The 22,059-nt window shown below is 55.4% G+C and overlaps 12 protein-coding genes across 12 annotated transcripts; 10 read left to right on the top strand and 2 right to left on the bottom strand.

Moving 5' to 3' along the window:
• Positions 1-515: 515 nt before the first annotated feature.
• On the top strand, positions 516-2,186 carry TRAVEDRAFT_167987 (gamma-glutamyl phosphate reductase). The gene is made up of 3 exons (XM_008040529.1): positions 516-774; positions 839-1,432; positions 1,486-2,186. The coding sequence occupies exons 1-3, from the start codon at positions 607-609 to the stop codon at positions 2,098-2,100; spliced, it is 1,377 nt and encodes a 458-aa protein (XP_008038720.1). The 5' UTR covers positions 516-606; the 3' UTR covers positions 2,101-2,186.
• A 44-nt stretch (positions 2,187-2,230) lies between these two features.
• On the bottom strand, positions 2,231-3,670 carry TRAVEDRAFT_124499 (uncharacterized protein; the record flags this gene model as incomplete). The annotated part of the gene is made up of 5 exons (XM_008040528.1): positions 2,231-2,503; positions 2,556-2,941; positions 2,998-3,297; positions 3,363-3,508; positions 3,573-3,670. The coding sequence occupies 5 exons, from the start codon at positions 3,668-3,670 to the stop codon at positions 2,231-2,233; spliced, it is 1,203 nt and encodes a 400-aa protein (XP_008038719.1).
• Positions 3,671-3,959: 289 nt separating this feature from the next.
• On the top strand, positions 3,960-5,313 carry TRAVEDRAFT_167980 (uncharacterized protein). Its single transcript, XM_008040527.1, has 5 exons — positions 3,960-4,384; positions 4,436-4,761; positions 4,809-4,954; positions 5,015-5,039; positions 5,100-5,313. The coding sequence occupies exons 1-3, from the start codon at positions 3,988-3,990 to the stop codon at positions 4,923-4,925; spliced, it is 840 nt and encodes a 279-aa protein (XP_008038718.1). The 5' UTR covers positions 3,960-3,987; the 3' UTR covers positions 4,926-4,954; positions 5,015-5,039; positions 5,100-5,313.
• Positions 5,314-6,032: 719 nt separating this feature from the next.
• On the top strand, positions 6,033-6,188 carry TRAVEDRAFT_37380 (uncharacterized protein; the record flags this gene model as incomplete). The annotated part of the gene is made up of 1 exon (XM_008040058.1): positions 6,033-6,188. One exon carries the CDS (start codon positions 6,033-6,035, stop codon positions 6,186-6,188), a length of 156 nt encoding a protein of 51 aa, XP_008038249.1.
• Positions 6,189-6,444: 256 nt separating this feature from the next.
• TRAVEDRAFT_47613 (uncharacterized protein) lies at positions 6,445-7,847 on the top strand (the record flags this gene model as incomplete). Its single annotated transcript, XM_008040155.1, has 4 exons — positions 6,445-6,465; positions 6,527-7,364; positions 7,419-7,583; positions 7,657-7,847. 4 exons carry the CDS (start codon positions 6,445-6,447, stop codon positions 7,845-7,847), a joined length of 1,215 nt encoding a protein of 404 aa, XP_008038346.1.
• A 2,746-nt stretch (positions 7,848-10,593) lies between these two features.
• TRAVEDRAFT_93495 (uncharacterized protein) lies at positions 10,594-11,475 on the top strand (the record flags this gene model as incomplete). Its single annotated transcript, XM_008040526.1, has 1 exon — positions 10,594-11,475. A coding segment is annotated over one exon (882 nt), but the record flags the coding sequence as incomplete, so codon positions are not given.
• Positions 11,476-11,691: 216 nt separating this feature from the next.
• TRAVEDRAFT_79820 (uncharacterized protein) lies at positions 11,692-12,303 on the top strand (the record flags this gene model as incomplete). The annotated part of the gene is made up of 1 exon (XM_008040525.1): positions 11,692-12,303. A coding segment is annotated over one exon (612 nt), but the record flags the coding sequence as incomplete, so codon positions are not given.
• A 33-nt stretch (positions 12,304-12,336) lies between these two features.
• TRAVEDRAFT_96284 (uncharacterized protein) lies at positions 12,337-12,993 on the top strand (the record flags this gene model as incomplete). Its single annotated transcript, XM_008040524.1, has 2 exons — positions 12,337-12,523; positions 12,563-12,993. Coding segments are annotated over 2 exons (618 nt in total), but the record flags the coding sequence as incomplete, so codon positions are not given.
• Positions 12,994-13,056: 63 nt separating this feature from the next.
• TRAVEDRAFT_80199 (uncharacterized protein) lies at positions 13,057-13,803 on the top strand (the record flags this gene model as incomplete). Its single annotated transcript, XM_008040523.1, has 1 exon — positions 13,057-13,803. A coding segment is annotated over one exon (747 nt), but the record flags the coding sequence as incomplete, so codon positions are not given.
• Positions 13,804-14,931: 1,128 nt separating this feature from the next.
• TRAVEDRAFT_124747 (uncharacterized protein) lies at positions 14,932-17,091 on the top strand (the record flags this gene model as incomplete). Its single annotated transcript, XM_008040522.1, has 1 exon — positions 14,932-17,091. The coding sequence occupies one exon, from the start codon at positions 14,932-14,934 to the stop codon at positions 17,089-17,091; it is 2,160 nt and encodes a 719-aa protein (XP_008038713.1).
• A 231-nt stretch (positions 17,092-17,322) lies between these two features.
• Positions 17,323-18,472, bottom strand: TRAVEDRAFT_47612 (uncharacterized protein; the record flags this gene model as incomplete). The annotated part of the gene is made up of 5 exons (XM_008040154.1): positions 17,323-17,445; positions 17,504-17,800; positions 17,861-18,053; positions 18,102-18,396; positions 18,457-18,472. The coding sequence occupies 5 exons, from the start codon at positions 18,470-18,472 to the stop codon at positions 17,323-17,325; spliced, it is 924 nt and encodes a 307-aa protein (XP_008038345.1).
• A 577-nt stretch (positions 18,473-19,049) lies between these two features.
• TRAVEDRAFT_20460 (uncharacterized protein) lies at positions 19,050-21,927 on the top strand (the record flags this gene model as incomplete). Its single annotated transcript, XM_008039916.1, has 14 exons — positions 19,050-19,141; positions 19,198-19,218; positions 19,275-19,526; positions 19,577-19,869; positions 19,931-20,007; positions 20,063-20,266; positions 20,414-20,503; positions 20,563-20,669; positions 20,696-20,775; positions 20,835-20,841; positions 20,940-20,988; positions 21,401-21,439; positions 21,499-21,723; positions 21,781-21,927. 14 exons carry the CDS (start codon positions 19,050-19,052, stop codon positions 21,925-21,927), a joined length of 1,683 nt encoding a protein of 560 aa, XP_008038107.1.
• Positions 21,928-22,059: the final 132 nt, after the last annotated feature.

Raw genomic sequence — 22,059 nt, 5'->3', positions numbered from 1 at the left:
CAGGACTGGTTTTGCCGAGGCATGCTTCCTGACTCGGGCTATGGGCTAAACTAAACATCAATGATGTTTAAGCTAACCCATAGCTCGCTAGTTATGCCAGCCCCAGCCTGTAGTCGTCCTTCGATCCCTGGTCAACAGTCGCCGAGCGTGTAGCTGCCACGGACATTGCAATCTTCGACTTGAACTAATCCTGAAGGTATAGCTACTGCATATACGGGGCCTGTTGAAAGAGTCAAGTTGGAGAACAGAATGTTACAATCACGACAGCACATTCCGACCTGGCTGTTTGGATCGAGTTCCTTGCGAAGGTATGGGGGAGCTGAGAGAACGGACGTTGGGAGGACGAGACCAGTCTTAGCTTCAGCGCTCACGCATACCGATCAGGACAGCCGGAGCGATCGGGCCGGATGCTTTGAGTAAGCGCAATTACATGCGCTTTTAGGTTCAGACTCTGACTCCTCGAGCGACTTCAGAAAGTTCGCGCCAAGTTCGCGCAAACGTTTCTCTCAGGACAACTTATCGACAGTGGACGTTGCGCCTCTACTCACAACTGGGGACGACTGAAAGCACTCTTATAGCTCACTACCAGCCAAAAACACAGACGTAATGGCAGAAGAAAACCCCGCGCAGACGATCGCGAAGGCTGCCAAAGCCGCATTCGAGGCATCGCAGCTCATAGCGCCCGCTGAGCGAGTTACAGCGTTGCAAGAAATACGCAAAGAGCTCGACGCTGCCAAGGATGCTATCCTCGCCGCAAATCGCGTTGATCTCGAGGTGCTCGTTTAGCCGCTCTACACCCTTCAAATGCACGCGCTGATTTTCGTGTCGAAATCCACAGGCCGCGCAGAAGGAGGTCGACGCGGGGCGTATGTCGGGATCTCTGCTCAAGCGCCTCGACTTGACGAAGGGCGACAAATGGGACTCCATGCTGCAAGGCGTTATAGACGTTTCAGAGCTCCCGGATCCTACCGGCGTTGTCTCGTATGCGAACGAACTCGACGACGGTCTCGAGCTCTACCGTGTGTCATGTCCCATCGGCGTACTGCTGGTGATATTCGAAGCACGACCGGAAGTCGTCGTCAATATCGCTGCGCTCGCGATCAAGTCAGGAAACGCCGCGATCCTGAAGGGTGGCAAGGAGTCCAACGAGACCTCACGCCTCCTTTCGCAAGCCATTCAAACCGCGCTGTCCAGGACGGCCATTCCATCCACCTACATCCAGACTATTCAGACCCGAGCCGAGGTCTCCGCGCTGCTCAGCCTCGACAAGTACATTGACCTCGTCATCCCGCGCGGCAGCAACGCCCTTGTGAGCAACATCCAGAACAACACGCGGATACCGGTTATGGGGCACGCCGACGGCCTGTGTTCGGTATACATCGACGCATCTGCGGACGCGAAGAAGGCCGTTCGTGTTGCGGTAGACTCAAAGGTACCGTAGCTGCAGCAATGGTCTTGAAAAAACTTGTGCTAATTCGAGTGCAGACGGACTACCCTGCAGCATGTAACGCGGCGGAAACGCTTATCCTGCACGAAAGCGTCCTCTCAACAATCTGGCCTGAGGTCGCGAAGGCACTCCTCGCGGCAGACGTCAAGCTCCTCTGCGACGAGCCATCCCTCGCGGCCCTTTCCGCGCTCTCCTCCGCACCCACCAACCTCTCCTCACACGTCGAACCCGCGACCCCCGACGCATACGCGACCGAGCACCTGAGCCTCACCCTCTCCGTCAAAACCCTCCCCTCGCTCAGCGCCGCGATCCAGTGGATGAACGCGCACTCGTCGCACCACACCGAGAGCATCGTGACCGAGGACGAGCGCGCAGCGTCGACGTTCTGCCGCGGAGTCGACTCCGCGGGCACGTTCGTGAATGCGAGCACGCGTTTCGCCGACGGGTTCCGGTACGGGTTCGGGACGGAGGTCGGGATCAGCACCGGGCGCATACACGCGCGCGGACCTGTGGGGTTGGAGGGTCTGGTGACGTACAAGTACATGATGAGGAGCAAGGGCGCGCAGGGACATGTGGTGGGTGAGTTCGGCGCGGGAGAGGGGAAGAAGCAGTACAAGCACAAAAAGTTCGCGGCGTCGTCCGTGCCCTTCTGAGAGCGTCAGGAACGACGCCGCGGGCGAAGAAAGCGACACAATTGTATTAACAGCTAAGGTGGAGAGAATATGGATACAGATGATAACAGCTCACGGAACAAAGTCCCCACACAGGCCAGCGGAGTGCGCATTATGACGCCGCCTTATCGAGCTTGGCCTTCTTTTCCGACTGCGTCTCCTCGGCGTCCTCTTCTGCTTTCCGCTTCGCCGCACTACTGGATGCCGACCCGTTCGCCTCCGGGTTCTTCTTTTTCTTCTTAACGAGGCCGGTCAGGTCGTGCACTTCCGTCTTTGCAGGGGCGGCTGGTCCTGACTCCGCGTTCAGCTCCGCGTCCAGTTCCTTGGCCACTAGCGCAGGTGCTGACTCCTCGGGTTCGTTAGGCGATGTCTTCAACTCGTCCACCTGTGTACTAGAGTCAGCAACCGCACGCAGGATCAAATGGGCAGAACTTGACCTTCAACGCGAGGTCTTCCCGGAGGCCTTGTAGCTCCTTCTCTTCAGCCTCCATTTGACCCTTTGTCATCTTCTCGATAGCATCGTCCGCCAATGATAGGGAGCCCGTTGCTTTCCCTTTGCCCTTACCCTTGACGTCTTCTTTGACCTCGGGCTTGACAAGGCCCTGCCCGCTGAGAGCATCTCGTAGCTCCGCGAGACGCGCCTCAACACTATCCAAGGCGCGCTCAGCATGCGTGATCGAGTCGCCAAGGCGGCCAGAAGTAAGGTCGAGCACAATGCTGAGCTTGTAGTGAGCTTCGGCGATCTGCCTCGAGGAGAGCGGCAGAAGGTCGGTTTTGAGTGCGAGACCCGCGGTGTAATCAGAAATGGCCTGCTCGAATTTCTCTGCAAACGCGAAGTCAACCATATGAACGGGAGGGACGAGAGGCGTTGTGGCGTACCAGTCTCGAGGGAAACGTCTCCGAGGGTGATGAACGTGTCCGCGAGCTTGAGCTTGACTTCGTCCGCGTCCTCCTGATGTTTCTCGTAGATGGCACGCGCGAGGTCCAGGACTTCCCACGCGGCGTTGAAGTCGTCCTCGGGTTCAGCGTCATCATCTTCCTCTTCCTCTTCTTCCGCGGCGTCCATCTCCGCCGCCGCCTTCTGCGCGTCAGCGAAGAGATCGACGGCTACGTCTTCACCGAGGTGCTCCTCCTCCGCGTCACCAGAGAATGAGAGGAACGCGCCACTGTTGGCGGCATCTACGCGACACAAAGACGCGTGGCTCAGTTGGGAGCCACCCAGAGCCACACGGGCAAGCAGAGACACGCACCACTGCTGTCCTCCAGGCCATCCTCCGGGTCCTGCTTGCCCAGCACACCGCTCTGCGCAATGGCGTTCTCCAGCAGCGCCTTGCCGTACGCGAAGTACAAGTCTGCGATTTCCGGTGCCTTCTCGTCGAACTTCTTTGTGCTGCAGGGTGTCGCAGCCGATCGGTCAGGACGCGCCGCGCGCGCGACGTAGGCGTGTCACTTACGCTATTTCGAGTGCAGACGCGTAGTGCTCCACCGACTGCTCGTACTTCTTGAGCGCGAAGGCGCGTTTGGCGTGTTCGATGGTGTCCTCGAGTGACATGGCCGGCGCAACGGTGTCGGGCGCGGCTGTGGGTTTCTCTGACTCGCTGCAGGGCGTCATATGTCGTCAGTGCATTTGCGTGCTGCGCTGAGCTATGTGAGACATACGACATGGGTGCGGGGATGTTTTGTGGAAGGGAGTGCTGGAATGGTCGGAAGCAAGAGACGAGCGACCGAACCGCGCGAACGCTTCGCAGCAGGCGCGCGTGCCGTTACGCGGGGGCACGGGCTGTCGCGCGCTTCTGTCCTGACCGTCACCTCCTCGCCGTCGTCGCGCACCGCCGCCGCCCCACCGTCGTCCTTGACGTCGTTGACAATATGACCGCCATCGGCAGCGTCTTCCTTGGTGATGTGCAGCGTCATCGCTTGCTGTCGACATCTACGCCCCCCTCATCACCGCCTCCGCACCTCACGACCAACGGCGCACTCCACAGCTTCAGTGATGTTGACCTCGACGACCTCGACGAAGGAAAGGCCCCGACAGCTGCCCCGCCCTCTATCTCGCCAATGCTGTCCCTGGAGCTCCGGCTGAGATGGCTCGAGACACTGCTTTTCGGAGCCAAGCACGACGCGCCGGAGCAGGCCGCAAAGGCGGGCGCAAAGGTCGAGAAATTGAAGGACGGCGATACTCTAGCCAGGCGCGCGGAGAGCCTCCAGCGGCGGCTAGACAGTGTTGTCCAAAACAGCGATGGGTTGAAACGTTTCGTAGACCGATGTGAGGGCAAATAAATTGCGCCTCAGATACGCCAACGCTAACTCCTTGCAGATGAGCAGTACGCGCACCTGCTGACGCCCCAGTTCGCGCTCTCCGGGACGCTGTCGATGAACCCGCCGACATACGACAACATGTCCCCCAGTGAGCTCGAGGCGTTCTTAGGCGAGATGGAGTCGGACATCCGCTCAGCCGAAAGGGATTTGCGCGAGATCAGTGCTCTGGAGGCTAAGGGCGTCACAGGGGCGGGAAAGCTTGGCGACTATGAGGCGTTGCAGCCGCGACTAGAGGCGCTGCTCAAGGCACACGACGAGGATTTGCAAACCGCTGCCGACCTGGAGAGGCGCATTGCGCTGCTTATGGACCGTTACGCCACGAACGTGAGTGTTCGCTTTCTGACTGTGGAGGTATACGCTGATTCGCGCAGGTCGATACGCTCTCGGAGCTGTTCGTCTCATGGGATCAATCAGTCAGAGACACAGAAGAGGAGGTCCACAAGATGGAGAAAGACCGAACCGAACAGCGAAAACTAGGCTATGAGTAGATCTATGATGCTCTCTGTGTGATACCCCGGTCAGTGCATACTACTCCACCGTCAGTGTCTTCGGTAACTTACTTGGTGATGATCGATAGCCCAGTCCCATACCCCTTGTCGTCTGTAAGTCCGAGCACCGCCCATGATGATCCCGACGCAGTGATTGATATATCCTTCGGCCAGTGCCAGCAGTGCTGACGCTCCGACGGAATGAAGAACACTGAACATTACGACCGCAGGAGCTGCGTGAGAAGCCGCACGATGCACATGTCAAATGTCAAAAACCGATGGACAGCAACGTGGGAGCCCTGGACGATCGTGTATTTGCCTGCGGCGAAGATGCCAATTGTCTAGGTGGGGTGCAGCTTCTGTCGAGACCATGCACGCTGAGCGGACTGGTCAGGCTGATCGTACGTATGACATAACGACGGCGCAGGCACACGCTTGACGCCGCCGGTGCCGGCACCGGGTTGCAGTTGACATTCCCTGCCTAGGTAGCCCCTATCCTGCGCCGATGGTCTTGAGACTGACACTGGCGAACGAACTCTGTTTTCGTGATGGGACAATTCGCAATTGCTGCCGCAGATGAAACCTTGATTTCGTTCTCATGGCTGGACGCAAGCTGGTATCCAATGGGACATTGTTCGCAGCTGCGTCTTGCGTTCCGAAACCGTGCTGCAGCTGCTTGATGTGCGTGCGTGTGTCTACGTGCGTCTATCCCCCCCTCAGCGCTGCCGTAACCCCGTTCCGGTGAGTGGTGCCTATGGTCGAAGTTCCCTTCCGGCGTCCCCTGAATATATGACACAAGAAGCGGTGCTTTCCCCGCTAGCGCGATCGATGGGCGCCGCGGACGGTGGTTTGCTATGTACCTCTATCGGCAAACCTGCATGATGTTAACCTCGCGGTGTTCGAAGACAGTCGGACACTCGGGTCGGTCTAGAGCTCTTGGATGACTCCACCGCGACCACTGGCCATTGTATTGCTGGCGGGATGTCCCGCGTTGGGTTACTTGCCATATCTGTCGACGTTCCTAGGCGAATAGCCGAGTGCGCCACGCATACGGTTGATGGCTGTGCGTTGACGGCTCTCGGCGCGCGGCGCGCCCACTTGCCTAACATGTCTACAACTTGGTCCGGTCGCCCACCACGACATGTTCTCTTCCCGGGCGACCGGGCTGTCCTCTGCGCACGCGGCCGTTCAATGTTCCCGTCCTCCCGATGCGCCTGCCGTTTGCGTCAGGAGCACCGCACGCCTGTCATTGTCAAGCGGTAATCTAGCACGCTGGATCGGAGGTGGGGGGAGGGCCGTGGAATACCGCGTAGAACGGACGTCGAAAGAACCCGGCATTCATCCATGGGGGACAGCCCTGGGCGATGCTCGTCATACGCGTATGCGGCTTTTCCAGTGCATACAAAAGGCAGGTCGTCCAGACCTTGACAGCCCCCACCACCACCATCCACCTACAGCTGCAACACCGTTGCTCGCTACCAGCGCAGGCTTAGTTACATACACCATACACGCAGTAGAGATGACCAAGAAGACGAGACCGGTAAGTGTCCTGAAACACCATAGGACAGCTCCGAGTCGCCGACACCGCTTCGTCTCCACAGGCGCGCCGTCTCTTTGGACGACCACCAGAGGGACCCGGGCCACAGCAAACCTTCAATAGCACATTCCAAGTAACCCCGGCCCCGTCGCCTACCCATCAAGCGCAGTTTCGTCTCAGCACCCCTGCGCACGCTGAGTCGCCTGCGCCCGCACCACCATCGTCAATTGCGCCCGGCGACCGCGCACACGACGATCAGCGTGAGGTCGCCAAGCGAGCTGGGGGCTCCAAACGCTCAAGTCTTAATGCACCTTCCGCAAGCCCGACCGCCCCAGAAGACCATCTTTGGACAGGCGACGGTGTCGCGGGCGGACCCTCTAAGCGACGCCGCCCTTCAATCGCAGCACACCGTCCCACGCTGAGCACCCCGGCCGCCGCCGTCTCAACCACACAAGCGGCGGGTGGGCGCTTCCTACGGAGCCGGTCAAGCACCGCCGTGGCAGCCGACATAATCAACGCCTTAGACAACAACGCTGCGGGCCCCAGCTCTCTCCCCGCAAGACTGCGCGACGGCTCGCTTCCAGCTACGTCTGACTATCGTGGGACTCCTCAGATGGCACCTAGCACTCCTGGTCAGTACTCTCCATACGGCACGACTTCACCCTTCCGCACGCCCTCCTCTGGCTCCGGGGCCTCGACCTGCCATCACCGACTGCCTTCCTATGACTTGCCCTATGCTTCTCCCGCGGACAATTCGCCATGGACCCATGCGTCTCCATCGCCAGCCCCGCGCACCCCAGGCTCGCACCGCGGGGCGAGTGTACCCCTCAGCACGGCCTCGGAGTCGTCTCCATACCTCGGGTTTATGATCGGGGAATTTTCCCCAGAGATGCCGTCCCTGGGTGAGTGCATCGCTGCAGCACGCCCGCCGCACCCCCACTTATGCTGAGCATCAGATGCAGATGGTGAGGAGATGCCCCCGCTCACCCCGGACCACGCGGCGGCCCTGGAGCTCCCGCGCAACTGGGGCCGCCCGCGATCGCACTCCTCGACGCAGGTCACGCGCGGCCAGCGCGGGGGCCTCTTCTTATCCGCCGAGGCGACCCAGTCGAGTATATCGGGTAAGTGTTGTATTTGCATCCCACGGACACCTGTTCCGCACGCTGACGCTACTTGCCTGTTTCGTCACGGCAGTTCCGGAGGAGCTCCAGGGTTTGCAATTCCCCCCGGAGGTGTTTGGGCTGGACGAGTCCGCGTACGAGGACCCGCGTACGCCCGAGCATGACGAGCTCGCGCAACTGCCCGGGCTGCATGTGCTTTCTCCCTCCCGGCACCCTCCGCCATCCTCTCGCTCTCAGGCGCCGCGCCGTGCTTCTGGCTTTTAGGCCCTGTCATCCGTCTCCGCTTTACTGGCCTGTGCGCATCTGGTTCATGTCGTCCCGCCCCTCATATATCTAGATACCGCCTTTTGCCCTGTCGGACCGCCGTACAGCTCGGACTGTGATTAATAGCTGCTGGACCTGCTTTTAATGTTCCGGCTAGCGCGGTCCTTCCATTCGCCGCAGCCTGAGGCTTCTTTGGAACTTCTGGCATCGGCGACCACTTTATTTGCACTGTACATGGCTATATTCCGTTCCTCGCGCGGCGCTACGATACCCTCATACCCACAATGCGCTGTGCCGCATCGCATCCCATTCATCCGCTTCCGTCCACGTCGGCCATAGGCCTCGCTCTGATACATCGTTCGCATCCGCTGCACGTCGTACAACGTACATATCAATCAAGGTTCCTCTTCATGTCTCCGCAATACCACCACTTCAAACAAAGGGGTCTTTTCTCGTACACAAATACAATGAGTTGGCGTTACTCGAATTTAACGCCTCGACTCAGGGCTTGTTCAGCTTGCAGTTGCGGGGAGTTGCCGGTACATTTACCTGGATCCCAATCGGGAAGGCCGACGGTTTCTCGTTCGACGCTCATCCGGCACCCACCCAACGGTTCAGCTGCACTCGTGTACTGAGTCTACATGCATTTCCTGAAGTGTAGACACTCACCATAACTGCAATAGTCGCTGTTGCGTCTCGACTGGCACACATGCCCGAAGGCCGCTCGGAATGAGGACTGTGACGTTGACCTCCGATCCGAAGTCCTTCTGACGTGTCTTGTCCGAGTCCAGGCAAGCGCTGCTTTCCGAAGTTACAATGCTCACTTACGCAGTCGTACAGATTAGGTGGCTTCAGCACTGTGTCTAGCGGTCGGCCCATACAGCCCGATTCGGCGGAGTAGCCATTACATCCGCAAACTGTGTGGCTCTCACAGCAATACGCTGAGGTGCGCCCTATCAGAAGCACTCATCGCAGCGCAGTGCCCTGACAGTTGATTTGGAGCTCACATGAGTGCATTTTCGTGATTTCTATAACCTTAAGCCGCATGTTCGAGGCGCAAGGTGCACGCGGAGCGTGCGCGGAGTGTGCGTGTGCTGCCAGTGCGACAGAACCCAACCCTACTAGCCCCGCTCTCTGCAGTCAAAGTTTATCCGTAGCCCATCTATGAAGTTACGTTCGATCGAAGACCAACAACCTGTGCAGCCCTACTCCGAGGACAATGTGCGCAAGGCGTCCTTCCGGGCGCCGATCGCGGGAGAACACTAGGGGCCTGTGCATCCGATGCCGCCTTCGTTGAACACCATCTCCTGGGCCTCCCAACCATGACTGGCAAGTCGGATTACTGCCTCGCGCCACGATCTACGCCCTCGGCCAGTGTTGCTCCCAGCGGGCTTGTCAGGAGCAGGGTGAAGAACTCCGGTAGTATGCGACTCGGAGTTCGTCGCATCCGCGGATGATATAAGTTTAGAAGGGCGTCGTAAGATACTATTAGTCCCCGTTGATGAATACTTCATTCTTAATTCCGATTCCACTTTAGGGAATCGGTTATCATCTTGAACGTCCGTAGGGTGATTACGTTATAGGTACGCTACACCGATTGATGGCAGTGCTTAATATGGAAATACACCGATATCGCGGCTCGGATAAATCCGAAGAACTGTACAGTTTATGGGAAGGGGTTTATATAGGCCTGAGCTGATGACGTCGTGGAGGCGTTACCTCTTCGCTTGGGTATTGCGTTTACTCAAAGCTGCGTATCTGATAAGCTCGACTAGCGAAACCAATGGATTGTGGGCTGGATGTTTACATGCTCGATGGCGGGGCTACGCTCTGTGGGCGGATGCGCATTTTGAATGGAGCTGCCGTTGTGGCGGTGGTATGGATGATTGCGGTGTTGTATGTGTGGACGAGGAGGCTTTTGTCCCGCGTGGGCGTTGAGCCTGTCGTCGGTTTGGGTCCCACTTTGAAAGGTGGAGGATCGGGGCGTCGATCGCCGCAGGTTCGCGTTGGCGACCTGCTTCGTTACCGTGTTGTAGCGGGTTCTCTCTCGCGCTTGAGTGCGGAGCAATCTTTGGAATTTGGGGGTTTCGTGTCTGGTCCGGAAGGGTCAGCAGGTGAGCATGGCGCTCGCGTGATTGTGGCGTTACCTGTCGATTTTCTGAGTAATGTGCTGCCTTTCCAGCATCTGGTGGCGCTCGCTAAAAGCCATCGTATAGTAGTCGCGCGCGGGCATAGAAATGTGGCTGGGTTAAAACAGATTTTACGCTCGCACGTGTGTGATACGTACTGTTCCGAAGTGTTCAGCTGGTTTGTTATGCCTGTTCGACCCGCTTCCATGTCAAGTATTACGGTAGGAGACACTGTTGTGAGTGCGAAGTGGTTAGCATGGTACAAGTGCATTTACGGAGAACCGGACTGCTTACAGAGCGCTGAACGAGTGGATTTCCGGAGTGTGGTACCAGCATCAGTTGAATACAACGACTTGAAGGCCAGGCATAGCGGTGCTGCGTGCGTGCTCGTGTTTCGAATTCCGCTTCGAGATCTGATGATCGAACTCCCAAAGTCTGTGTTTTTGGTGTGTCTGCGGTCTCACGGAATCGTGCTGAAAGACGATGTAGACATGAAAATAGTGGTGAGTGCGGTCTCTGCTCACGTCTGCGAAGGCTTACCTTGCTCCGGTTCTCTGTGCGTGTTCTCGGTACGACGACCTGACGATGTGTTACGAGCAGGATCAACGGATAGCGAGTTTCCCCCAAGGCCGGTTACTGTGCGGGATTTGAGAGGTATCGTGCACGACTGGAGTCAAGCGACCAGTGCTCGGGAGGTATACGAGAAGCCCTGTAATGTATGTGGGTTGTTAACGCCGGAGTCTGTTTTACATAGGGCTCGTCCTACCGAGATCGATTTAAGTCCTCTTCTGCGTCCTGGTTGCGGGGTGAGTCGAAAAGAACGGAGGTCGGTGCAAGATCCTGTTGCAGAGATGGCAGGTCCTATACTTCACGGTGGGGTTGACGCGAACGGATATCTATGTGTATGCGAAGACTGTTTGGCCGCGCTGCAAAATGGGCGGTTACCGAGGCTGTCCTTGGCTAACGGCCTGTGGGTAGGCGACGTGCCTGAGGAATTAAGGCGTTTGAATTTCATCGAAAAGCTGCTGGTCGCGGTGGAAAGGCATAATGTCTGCGTAGCAAAGGTGACAAAGGGTCAGTACAAGATGACTGCTAACGCTGTGGTGTATGCGCAGCCGGTGGGTAAAATGTACGACATCCTTCCGCCGTCCCCCGATGAACTGGCGGAGTTTTTGGCAATAATATTTGTGGGACCTTGCAAGCCGATGCCTGCGGACTTGAAGCGCACGCCGTTTATCGTAAGGCGGAGCGTGGTTCTCAATGCCTTGAGGTGGTTGATCTTAAACCATTGCGACTACGCGGAAGTGTCAGTCTCGTACGAGAACCTCGCGCGGTATACAGATGATGAACCGCCTGTATGCGTTGTATACCGCGCAGGTGAAGGCGATTTGCCTTCCGAATCGCAACCAGGATACGGTGGTCGGGATAACGAGGGTTTGGTTGAGGGAGAGTGCTCGTTTACCGTGCAAGGTTTGACTGAAACGGAGTACGTAGAGATGAGTAGAGATCAAAAGGTTGCAGCCGCACTAAAACATTTTGAGTCCGGGGGCGGAGTGTTGGCCTACGGGCATGCGGCGAAGCCGTCGTCCATGTACAACAATCCTCAGTTGTTTCCGAGGCTGTTTCCGTGGCTGTTTCCGTACGGTCTAGGCGGGCTGGGAAATTCGAGAATGAAATATGCTGTGGAGAGAGTAAAGCAGATACGAGCGCGGTTGATGTTTAGTGACCGCCGATTTCAAACGGATAGGTACTTTCCTTTCATTGCATACAACCAGGAGCAGATTCGGGCAAGTACCACAGGAGGTTATTTGCTGACGGAAAGATCTAACTTCAAAAGTGCTGCTGCCAAGATTTTAAGCGTAGATAAGAGCACTCTTGACCGCTTGATCGAAAACGGAAGGAATGGTATCAGACAAGAGGTGTATACGTCGGAAGAGAAGCAGTGCCTAGAGCTGCTGAGTCTTGTTGACTATGTAGGCGGACGTGTTCCGGGCTCGCTGACAAGAAGAAAATATCAGAGGAGCGAAATAAAGTCGTTGATCGTGGAGTATGGCGTACCCACCTTCTTCGTAACATTCGCTCCGGTAGACTTCAAACATCCTGTGTGTTTGTATTACTGCGGAGAGCCTATAGATTTAACAGATAGTGCACCGGACTTACCGAGCGCTGGCAGTCGTCTGAGAGCAATCGCTTCTAACCCGGTAGCGTGTGCGCGTTTTTTTGATTTGATGGTGCGAACATTTGTTAAACAGGTTTTGCGGGTGGGGGATGATCGCGACAGGCCCGGTTTGTTTGGTAAGACTTCATCGTATTACGGGACAGTCGAGGAACAGGGTCGGCTCACCTTGCATCTACATGCGCTGATTTGGATTGAGAATAGTCTCAGTCCCCAAGAAATTCGAGAGCGTGTTCTCGCGGATGCTGACTTTCGCGGAAGGCTCACGTCGTGGTTAGAGAGTTGTCATCAAGGTCAGTACTCGCTGTCCACAGATTCGGTAATAGGTAAGCGTATAGCAGACAGGCGAAGCGATGATGCACGCGCCTCCGGTGATGTGTTTGGCGGAATGGAAAGAGAAGCCGTCGAAGGCAGTTTTCGCGATCCATGCACTACCTTACCAGGGAACGTGGACGGAGGAGACGCAGCAGTCACCGACGAAGCATGGTATCGCGAAGTTTGTGAGGAGAGCGATGAGATCGTGTACTTGTCGAATAGACATGATCCCCGACATCGTAAGGGGTGTTTGCGAGGCGACCCGCCTTATTGCAAGGCGCGTTTTCCTCGGGAGCTGCGAGATGAAACATCTGTTGACCCTGCTACGGGTGCAATTAGTTTCAAAAAACAGGACGCATGGATCAATACTTACAATGTTGTATTGTCTTATGTGTTGCGCTGTAACACGGACGTAACTTGCTTGCTATCTGGGACGCAAGTTAGAGCGGTGGTAGCGTATGTGACCGATTACATCACTAAATCTCCTCTTAAAACATACTCTGTGTTTGAAGCGGTTAAAGCGGTATTAGAACGACGCACCGACATCGAAGAGCGTTCGGCCTCGAGTGAAGAGGTAGCGAGACGGGTTATCACAAAGGTTGTGAACCTCTTGAGCGCGCGGCGCGAGATTGGAGGTCCCGCCGCGTGTAGCTATCTCCTGGGCAATCCGGACCACTACACGAACCGTGAGTTCAAAGTGTTGTATTGGTACACGTACCTGAAACGCGCTATGGTAGATTCCGAGCACAATGTCCTTGTAAACCCGGATGGAAGTGATGACAAGCTGTTGATGACCGTGACGGAAAAACGGGTGGTTGGCTTGAGCAAAGTGAACGACTACATCTTTCGACCTGCAGAATTTGAGCACATGAGCGTTTATGAATACCTGAGGTGCACAGATGTCGTGCGGAAACGGAAGAAAGATAATGTGGAAAATGATGCACAGTCGTCCGATGATGAGGAAACCGATGACGGTTTGGATGAGGACATGGGCCGCATACCGTATGACGAGTCCACGGTGTATGCATTTCAATCAAAACATCCATTATATCGTACTCACGGCGTGCGTCGGAAGCCCGATAGTTTCAGATACGTGATTAATTTTACAGGGGGCGTGCTCCCGAGACGAGATCGTGGTGATCGCGAGCTGTATTGTGCCACTATGCTTGCCTTGTTCTTTCCGCGGGGTTGGCGTAAAGGTTCTGACTTACTCCGTGGGTGCACTTCTTGGGCGGAAGCATTTGATTGTGCAGGTTTTGATGGTCAACATGTCACGGTCATGAAGAATATGAACGTACTTTACGAGTGTGCTGATGCCAGGGATGATTACGCATCGCAGCGCCGAGCCTCGAGCGGGGACGTTCCGGTTTTTGCCGGTCGCGGTGGTGACGGCGTCGAGCAGCAAATGCCGGATGGTGTCGAGCTGAACGATACGGAGCACGATATTCTAGAGTTGCTTGAATGCGGAGATGCCGATGTGAACCCTGAAAGCAGTCGGAAAAAGGCAGAGATGGAATATATGAAGGTACTGCTTAATTCTTGCGGGTACACAAAGCCCCTTCCGCAAGTTGTAAATGTTCCTGTAGAAGATCGAGTTTTAGTCAGCGAATTGAGGAGCGAGATTTGGAAAGAGCGCGTTACGCGCGCGAAAGAAGCGGTAATAGAGGAACGGCGTGCGCGTAGATGTTATACCGACAATGATTTGGCAACGACTGACGAGCGGCTTGCGAGCGTTGGGAGTATGTCACATGTGGACATGGTTTCTGTAGTGACGCAGCATGATTTGAAGGGGATCAATATAGACGCACCTTTACAAGATAGCAGTACAGCGATGTTAGCGGAGACAGTCGCGGCGTACTCGCTGAACGTTGAGCAGGAAAGGGCTTTCATGATTATCGCAAAAGCGGTCCTTCATAGGAGTGCAATCCAGTTGCGGATGTATCTGGGAGGGATGGCGGGTACAGGTAAATCTCAAGTGTTGCGAGCACTGACCGCGTTTATGCACCGTCGCGGCGAGTTAAGCAGACTGCTGATACTTGCGCCTACGGGTTCGTCAGCGTGTAATGTTGACGGAAGCACCTATCACTCAGCATTGTGTATTGGACGCGATGCAGAGTCTTCCATAGATCTGGACCAGAACAAGCTATCTCGCTTACGGGGGAACCTGGAAGGTGTGGATGTCGTATTTCTCGACGAGATCTCAATGGTATCCTGCGCAGCATTTTACGTAGTTAGTGCCCAGCTTGCGGCTGCGCTGAATCGGCCTACTTTACCGTTTGGTGGCTGTCATATCATCGTTGCCGGCGACTTCGGCCAGCTACCCCCGCCAGGAGTAGGGCAGTTGCCCTTGTATAGCGACCGAGTCGAGAGGTGGTCTTCGTCCCAAACAATGAAAGGTCAGATGAATGCTATAGGTCAGGCTATTTGGAGGCAGTTCACGACCGTTGTGTTACTTAGACAGAACATGAGGCAGCGAGGTATGTCAGATGCGGACAAAATGTTTAGGCGCGCGTTGAATAACCTGCGCGTCAAAGCTTGCACGAGCGAAGACTTAGCGCTCTTTCGAACACGTGTCGTGGGCGTCTTCTCTTCTGCAGCTCAACCCGCTGGTCTTGACCTCGAACGACTGCACTACGCTTCAGTAATCACGGCACGAAACTCTCATCGGGATGCAATAAACGAGGTAGGCTCCATGGTGTTTGCTGCGCGCAGTGGGCAGTCGCTAATGGAATTTCGCTCGGTAGACTCATGGGCGATTGAACGCGCTACTCAATCTGTGCGTAGCCAACAACGAGAGACCGGGATGTCTTTGGATCCGGTTCGATCTAGTAACACTATTCATCGCGAAATACAGCAGGTACTTTGGGATATCTCTCCCTGTATGACTGAGCATCACGCGGGGACATTAAAGCTCGCAAAGGGTATGCCAGTATTGCTCAAAAATAATGAGGCGACAGAGTTGTGTGCAACAAACGGTGCGCAGGGTATAGTTTACGACTGGACCGCGACGACAGACGCTAACGGCTTTAATGTGCTAGAAGTGCTTTTTGTGAAGTTGCTGAACCCTCCTAAAGAGGTACACGTCGAAGGCCTGCCACCCAATGTCGTTCCAATACCGCGTACGAAGGCGCGTGTTAAATGCGTCCTTCCTTACTCAACAAAGCACGTTCATATAGACAGGGAACAGGTGATGGTGCTTCCTAATTTTGCTATGTCAGATTTTGCATCCCAAGGTCTCACGCGTTCTTTTAATCCAGTACACCTCGAGTTCTGTCGGACTTGTCAAGCTTTGTATACATGCCTTTCGCGTAGCGCATCCCTAGAAGGTACTGTAATCCTGGGTGAATTCGATGAGCGGAAAATGGTCGGCGGTCTGTCGCCTCCATTGAGGCGGGAGTTCGTCGACTTCGAGATACTCGACGATATCACGCGGCTCGCTTACGAGGACAAGCTCCCTGCGTCAGTGAGTCGAGGATACAGGTCGGAAGCTGTGAGCACGTTTCTTCGAGTGATGTCCAGTGCTTATTGTCCACCTCATATTCATCCTGCGCTCGACTGGCGGTCATACAAGACAGATCAGCATGTAGAGAAACCAGAACCGTGGCAGATGCTGTCACGTGGATCCAAACGTAGAGGGAAGACGTCAGCCATGAAACGCAAGGCTGAAGCCTCCGTACAGGAGACTATATGGGATACAAGTCGCCCGAGTAAGCGTGTAGCGCGACGAGTAGACCGTAACGTCACTGGCGGGATTCGCCACGCCGGTCGGGTCCAACCGTCGGGTTTCGTGTGGGACAGTGCGGATTACAGTTGCGCGTACGACAGCATCCTCACTATCTTATGGAACTTGTATTCGGAGAACAGCGTCGAGTTTGCGTTGCGGGTTTCAAACGTCTCGTCCTCGTTCGACGAAGCCGTCCGGTGCTTTAGGTCAATCAACGAACATCCATCGGAAATGGAGATGCAGCGTGACGTGCTCCGAGATTTCTTCTCTGCCGCGGACGCTGCTCGGTTTCCTCGTCGTGGCGCGACTCTGGCTGCGGTCTCGGATGTTATAGAACATCTAGTAAGACGACCCGGAGGATATGGATACCGCGTGCGGAGGTGTCGCTATTGCACGAATATCGTTATTGGAGCCAATGAAGCGCGACAAACTCTGTCCACCGGTTTGGTGTACATAGACGTACGGTATGATCTGCGAGACGTTCGCGATGACAACAGGACTCTGTCTGCTCGGGTAGCCGGTGTGCTGTGTGGAGGGTCGGACAACACGTGTACACGGTGCGCGATGGATACTTCTGTATCCCTGGTGACTGACAAGGTTCCACCTATAGTGTGTGCAGAACTATATCCTCAAGGGCATCCGATGCACCTGGACATTGACCGCGAGCTTATGCTAAACGTGAACGGACGGTTGTGTAAGTGGTCGGTGCGAGGTCTTATCTATTGGGGAGCTGACCATTTTACCTGCAGGTTTGTCGATTTAGAGGGCCAGGTTTGGTATCACGATGGTATATCCACCGGTCGTAATTGTGCCAGGGAGTCGTCCTTAGCAGATGCTGACCTATGTCACGCGCGCGGACGTCAGCTGTCCCATGTTGTGTACTTTTTGGCGAGTGCGTGACGTGGGCGTACTATACCTGGTATGCGCAGTTTCGAGCCATTTATTCGCTGAGCCTATCGTTGTTGTAATACCTGATTGCCTTTCGATAGGTCGACTATGAAAGCTTTGGCGAACACGACGGTCTCGCGATAATCACAAACGTTAGTCCAACCTGTGCCGCCTATATTAAAGACTAATTGTTTTTCGCGTTCTAGTCTATACGCGAAAGTCAAATGCTACTCCCACGACCCTCTACGTCTGCATCGCATTCGGATCGTCTTGCTGTACGGAGGCCGTGCCCACTAAAGCGAAAATGTGAGCCGCTGCCTGCTGATCCGTGACGACTCGGTTGCTCGGGGGGGGCGGGTGCGCCATCTAGGTGGTATTTGTAAGCATGGTGCGTCGCGCGGGTTTTATTTGGTATGCTACTCACCTCTACCGTCGCCTTATCAGCTACGCGTATGACTTGTTGAACGCTCAGCCGAGCTTCTGTGGCCCATCCGCTGCGCTTGCGATATTTGATGATGTCGACAGAAGCGCTAACCTCGACGAAGTCACCCACTCGTATAATCGTGTAGGGCTTCTTCGTGGGCTTGCCTTGCTCGTCGTATAGGGCGGTGAAGATCTTGTGACCTACCACCCAGTCGTTCTGTATAGCGGAAGCCCACCCGTGCGGGTCGTCTCCATACACCAGCGCCGACTTAACTGCCGAAGGTGCGTCTCTCCGAACCTGTATAACGTATCACATCAGTGTCCACCGGTAACGCGATAACGCGACAGCGTGACGAACCTTCGTGAACACCAGGCGCTGGAAGTATATGGTGCCCGGGCGACGAGTTGTGTCTTCGACCGTACAGTTGAGCACCGTCCCGACGTACGCGCGGATATTCTCCAGAGAGCGGCGCTGGTCGTCGAACGGCAGGTTCCACGAAGAGCCGGTGAGTGATAGGAACTGGACCGCTCTCGGCGCCGCTTCCTTGCGGCTGATTCCATTCAGCGCGTTTACGTTGCCACTATACTTTCTGACTCACCCGTTATAATTGCCCGTAGGCGAAATATTCAGCGACTCTACCACCCCATGGAACCGCAACACAACGCGAACGTCCTCCCCTTTCACAGGGCATACCGTTGGAGAGTATAGAAGCACATACGGGTGCGTCGCCCTCACGCCCTCGTCTGTTCTGTTGACTAACATCCAGGAGCACAGCCCATCGTAGTCGTGGGGGACGCGTTGCCAATCGGCGAATACCGACGGCGGAGTGATAGCTGGCAGCCGCTCAGTTAGAAGTGGGGACCACAGGGTACGAGTCAGAACGTCGGCGTTGGCTACGCGGACAAAGTGAGCGTATGCGCTTCTGACTACGTGTGCCTGCAATGACTACGTACACATGAAGTATGACATCTTGCAACGCGAACGGTGAACAAGAACACGGAGTTTGCTCCTACGCAAAAATGCCATGCACAAGATTATATACCACTCTCAAGTGCAAGATCCTCCAGTGAGTCGCTGTATTCTGTCTCCCATGTGGCTATTTGAGGCAAGGCCCAGCATATCGCTGTCGTTCTTGCAATACTTAATCCGTCATGAACGTTTTAGCAGATCTCAATCTGGTGGCATGATGCCTCTGTACCATCGGGGGAGAGGATCTTTGTTATTGGAAATGTAACGCAACCCCACAACATCTCTATCGTGCGCGCGATAACGGTATGATATGTGAGGATCTGCTTCTTTGCCAACACGGTACTGGTTGCGGCCGATCGCATCTCGGGTCGTATCTGGCAGATTATATCAGGCAAATATGTCCTCTGGTGTGCTCACGTCACGGAGAAACTCATGTCCTGGCTGCTGCAGAAGTTGATGACACACTGCTGCGACGAAACGACGGCGCCGCGTATCCTAGGCGCCTCTGTGTCAGTTTAAAAAGGTGGTGGTCGATTCGGTAGGGTCCCAGAATCGCATCCGCTCCCCAACCCTTCTAATGGCCACCGGAGACTCTCGTGACAAGGGGCGAACGCCTTCCGCTGCATCCGAGCCTTCTAAACGCAAGAACACTTCCTCTGGTAGCAAACAGTAAGTCTCTGGTTCTGCAGCGCGTCATCTTGCTAATGCATACCGCTTCGTTGCAGACTCGCTAGTTCGGACGTGCCGTCAGTGCTTTCGTCTCGCGCTGATACATCAGCTGACCGATTTCTTTCGACGATAGACCCGCCCAGACGACGAGCTCCTCTTCCAACGACAGCTCGCCGTCTCAACCACCCCCTACGCAAAGATCATCTACACCCGATTCTGGGAGCGTTGCGTCTTCTACCACTCTCCCTGAGACCCGCAACACCCAAGACCCTCAGTCGGTGAATCCGAAGCCGGTCCGTCAAGTCGGCTCGAAGACCAAGCGAGCTCCTTCTCCAGAGTGGCCAACCAGTCCGTTTGGATTGGATTACCCTGACGAGTTGCTCGAGTAAGTGCGCACGTGTTGTATTCGCGTTCTAAGCTGACATCTGTTTATAGCCGTGTGCGGAATCTGTCCACGATGGCGGACGCTGCAAGCAACCGATACGGTCTTACTCGACTGCCTCGCTCGGCGAAGTGGGGTCCGAGGGACGACAAACTAGACGACGTCTTGTGTAACGACGGGAAGCCCATCGTGACCTTCATCCTCGGAGAGGTTGAGAACGCGTCCTTTTTCAACGAGCTCGAACAGCCTCAGAAGTTCGTAAGGGTCGCCGTGAAGCCGATGTTTCACGCAGACGTCGCGACTGGACACAGGATTATCAGAAGCCTAGCGGCCAATGTCAAGAAAGGTGAATTTCATGCGCCGCTGTTTTGTCTTGCTATATTGTTCTGATTTGTATTTGCTCTCAGCCGAGGAGCTGCAAGTCGGCATCATCGAGGCCGGCAGGCGTCAGACGCGCCGAGTTAAGAGCTCTCGGAACACTGTTGTGAGTCGCATCTTCTGCGCGATACACGCACCGTTCCTCACTCGGGTTTGCGCAGCCGTACGAGTTCGCCCGTGTTTACGACGCTTCAGAGCGTTACGGGCCGAAGAGCATCATGCGCAAGCTGTCAGCCAAAGACATCGGTTACCGCGACCTCGTTCTCGTCGAGTGCAAGATCGTGCGGTTCCGCGCTGACTCCGAGACAGGTAAGGCGCAATACTTCCTCACGGAATGGGGTAGCTGGAGGGTTCGCTTTGACATCGTGAGCGTTTGTCGTCTGCACGAGAGCGGCGACGACGTCGAGAGCGAGTCATCGTCTGATGGTGGGGACGCGCCCGTTGTGTAGAAAGCTTCGCGCTCCGAACATGTCTCGTGATTGTCATAAATTGTTTCTACCTCTTTTCCTTAGCATGTCATAGAGCTTCTGTATCCGGCCCTACCTGCGCCAAAACAAATAGATGTCATACACCGTTTATCTTGGTACCCATGCGTGCTGCAGGTGTGTGTGGACTGATTGGTTACTTTTCCGCTGATCTTGTTATGGACGTTGTCCTATAGCGCGCTGCCCTGAAACGAGCGCCTGCAACGAGCCTTGATAAGACGGCATATCGCCCCATGCCATTGCTGTTCACAGAACGCCCGTTACGATCGCGGATTATGACGCGGTCAGCGCATGCTTGCGTGTCGCAAGCGGCAAGGCGTCTGTAGCCCATCTCTGGTCCGACCGCGTCTCAACGAAGGATGTGGAAGGCTACGATACTGCCACGCTCGGTATGCATCACTACTACGTACATGTTGTATAACTAACATGTTTAATCATCTGCGAACAGTCTACCGGTCAGTTAGGATGAGTACGCTACTGCTGTAAACGTACCGCAATGAAGCTCACCTTTGTACGGCTCTTTTAATTGCCGGAACGTCCCCGTTCTCTACAGACACCAGGTCGAAGTTAGAGTCGACCCCGGCTACGATCAGCTTCCCATGGTAGATTGGGGAGCCGATAAGACTGTATACCCAGCGGTTAAGTGGGCCTCCCTGGCCTGCTGATACTGGCCATATCGCGAACGTTGCTACACGCCCGTAGGCACCTGGCCGCTGTACTGATATGGTGCGGGCCGCCGAACATGCTGATGCGCCCAGCGTCTGTGCTTCGCGACGTCCATCTGACAGTTGGGCCTTCAAGTTGTGGATATAAGGCTCCCCGATGGCGGGTATGACGAGAGCATCCACAGATTCCTGCATTCTGTTAGCCAGTGACAATTCCTGCACTTCGCACCTCACCTCTACGTCTTCTTCGTCCCACATTTTCTTGCCGGTATCGACACTGCGTTGCACAAAGGTCGCCGTCTGGGCTGTGTTTGAACGTAGACTGTGGCTGACATAAGTCACCGGCTAGGTATCCGCAACGACTGCGCTTACAGATATGAGCGGTCAGGTATGTTGGTTCGAGCCTCGCGTCCCGGAAAGAGCGGCCCTGATATGTGGTATGATCAGAGCACTGGCAGCGGATTCGAAGACGTAACATGGAGGCTATACAATTCGCCTCGGTATGGGATGTCGTACATCGGGCGCCTTCACACGAACGCGCTGGCCTTTTCGGAGACCGTGGCCGACCTCGTCATCCGCGTGGACTACGGGTACGAGGTGCGCATCCCGTGGAACATCCCCCGCTGTCCGATCAAGATTAGGATGAAGAGGATCGATGAAGAAGGCAGAGGGGTGAGATTTTATCCACGTCGTATCGGAGTGTTGATTGAGTTGACGATTACCTTCTAGTATGCTGTCATTCTGGTCGTATACGTCCGCGAAGCGTATGGCAGATGGTATCTCAGAACCGTGAGACGCACCACGCGGATCATCTCGACTTCGACGAGCACGAACGAGGGCGCCGATAGCAGCGTATCAGGCAGGGACAACGCTTGATATCAGGACCCATAGTCTTATCGGGTCGTGGCGTCAGAATGTATAGGTTACGTGAACGGCTTATCTTCACCTAGTTCATCTTTAGTTACGACTGTGTTTTTGCTGCGGCAAGTGAAGGCTGGGCCGTGCGTA

Source organism: Trametes versicolor, assembly GCF_000271585.1.
Source record: "Trametes versicolor FP-101664 SS1 unplaced genomic scaffold TRAVEscaffold_6, whole genome shotgun sequence".
Lineage (NCBI taxonomy): Eukaryota > Fungi > Basidiomycota > Agaricomycetes > Polyporales > Polyporaceae > Trametes > Trametes versicolor.
Note: the sequence above shows the minus strand (reverse complement) of the source record. Positions and strands in the feature narration are given on the sequence as shown.

What these genes read in the sequence shown, in the direction of transcription:
- TRAVEDRAFT_167987 (XM_008040529.1), top strand. Translation starts at nt 607, where the DNA reads ATGGCAGAAGAAAACCCCGCGCAGACGATCGCGAAGGCTGCCAAAGCC. An exon ending in CAAATCGCGTTGATCTCGAG is followed by an intron (nt 775 to 838) that starts GTGCTCGTTTAG and finishes CGAAATCCACAG; the next exon opens with GCCGCGCAGAAGGAGGTCGA. An exon ending in GTGTTGCGGTAGACTCAAAG is followed by an intron (nt 1,433 to 1,485) that starts GTACCGTAGCTG and finishes ATTCGAGTGCAG; the next exon opens with ACGGACTACCCTGCAGCATG.
- TRAVEDRAFT_167980 (XM_008040527.1), top strand. Translation starts at nt 3,988, where the DNA reads ATGACCGCCATCGGCAGCGTCTTCCTTGGTGATGTGCAGCGTCATCGC. An exon ending in GAAACGTTTCGTAGACCGAT is followed by an intron (nt 4,385 to 4,435) that starts GTGAGGGCAAAT and finishes AACTCCTTGCAG; the next exon opens with ATGAGCAGTACGCGCACCTG. An exon ending in TGGACCGTTACGCCACGAAC is followed by an intron (nt 4,762 to 4,808) that starts GTGAGTGTTCGC and finishes TGATTCGCGCAG; the next exon opens with GTCGATACGCTCTCGGAGCT.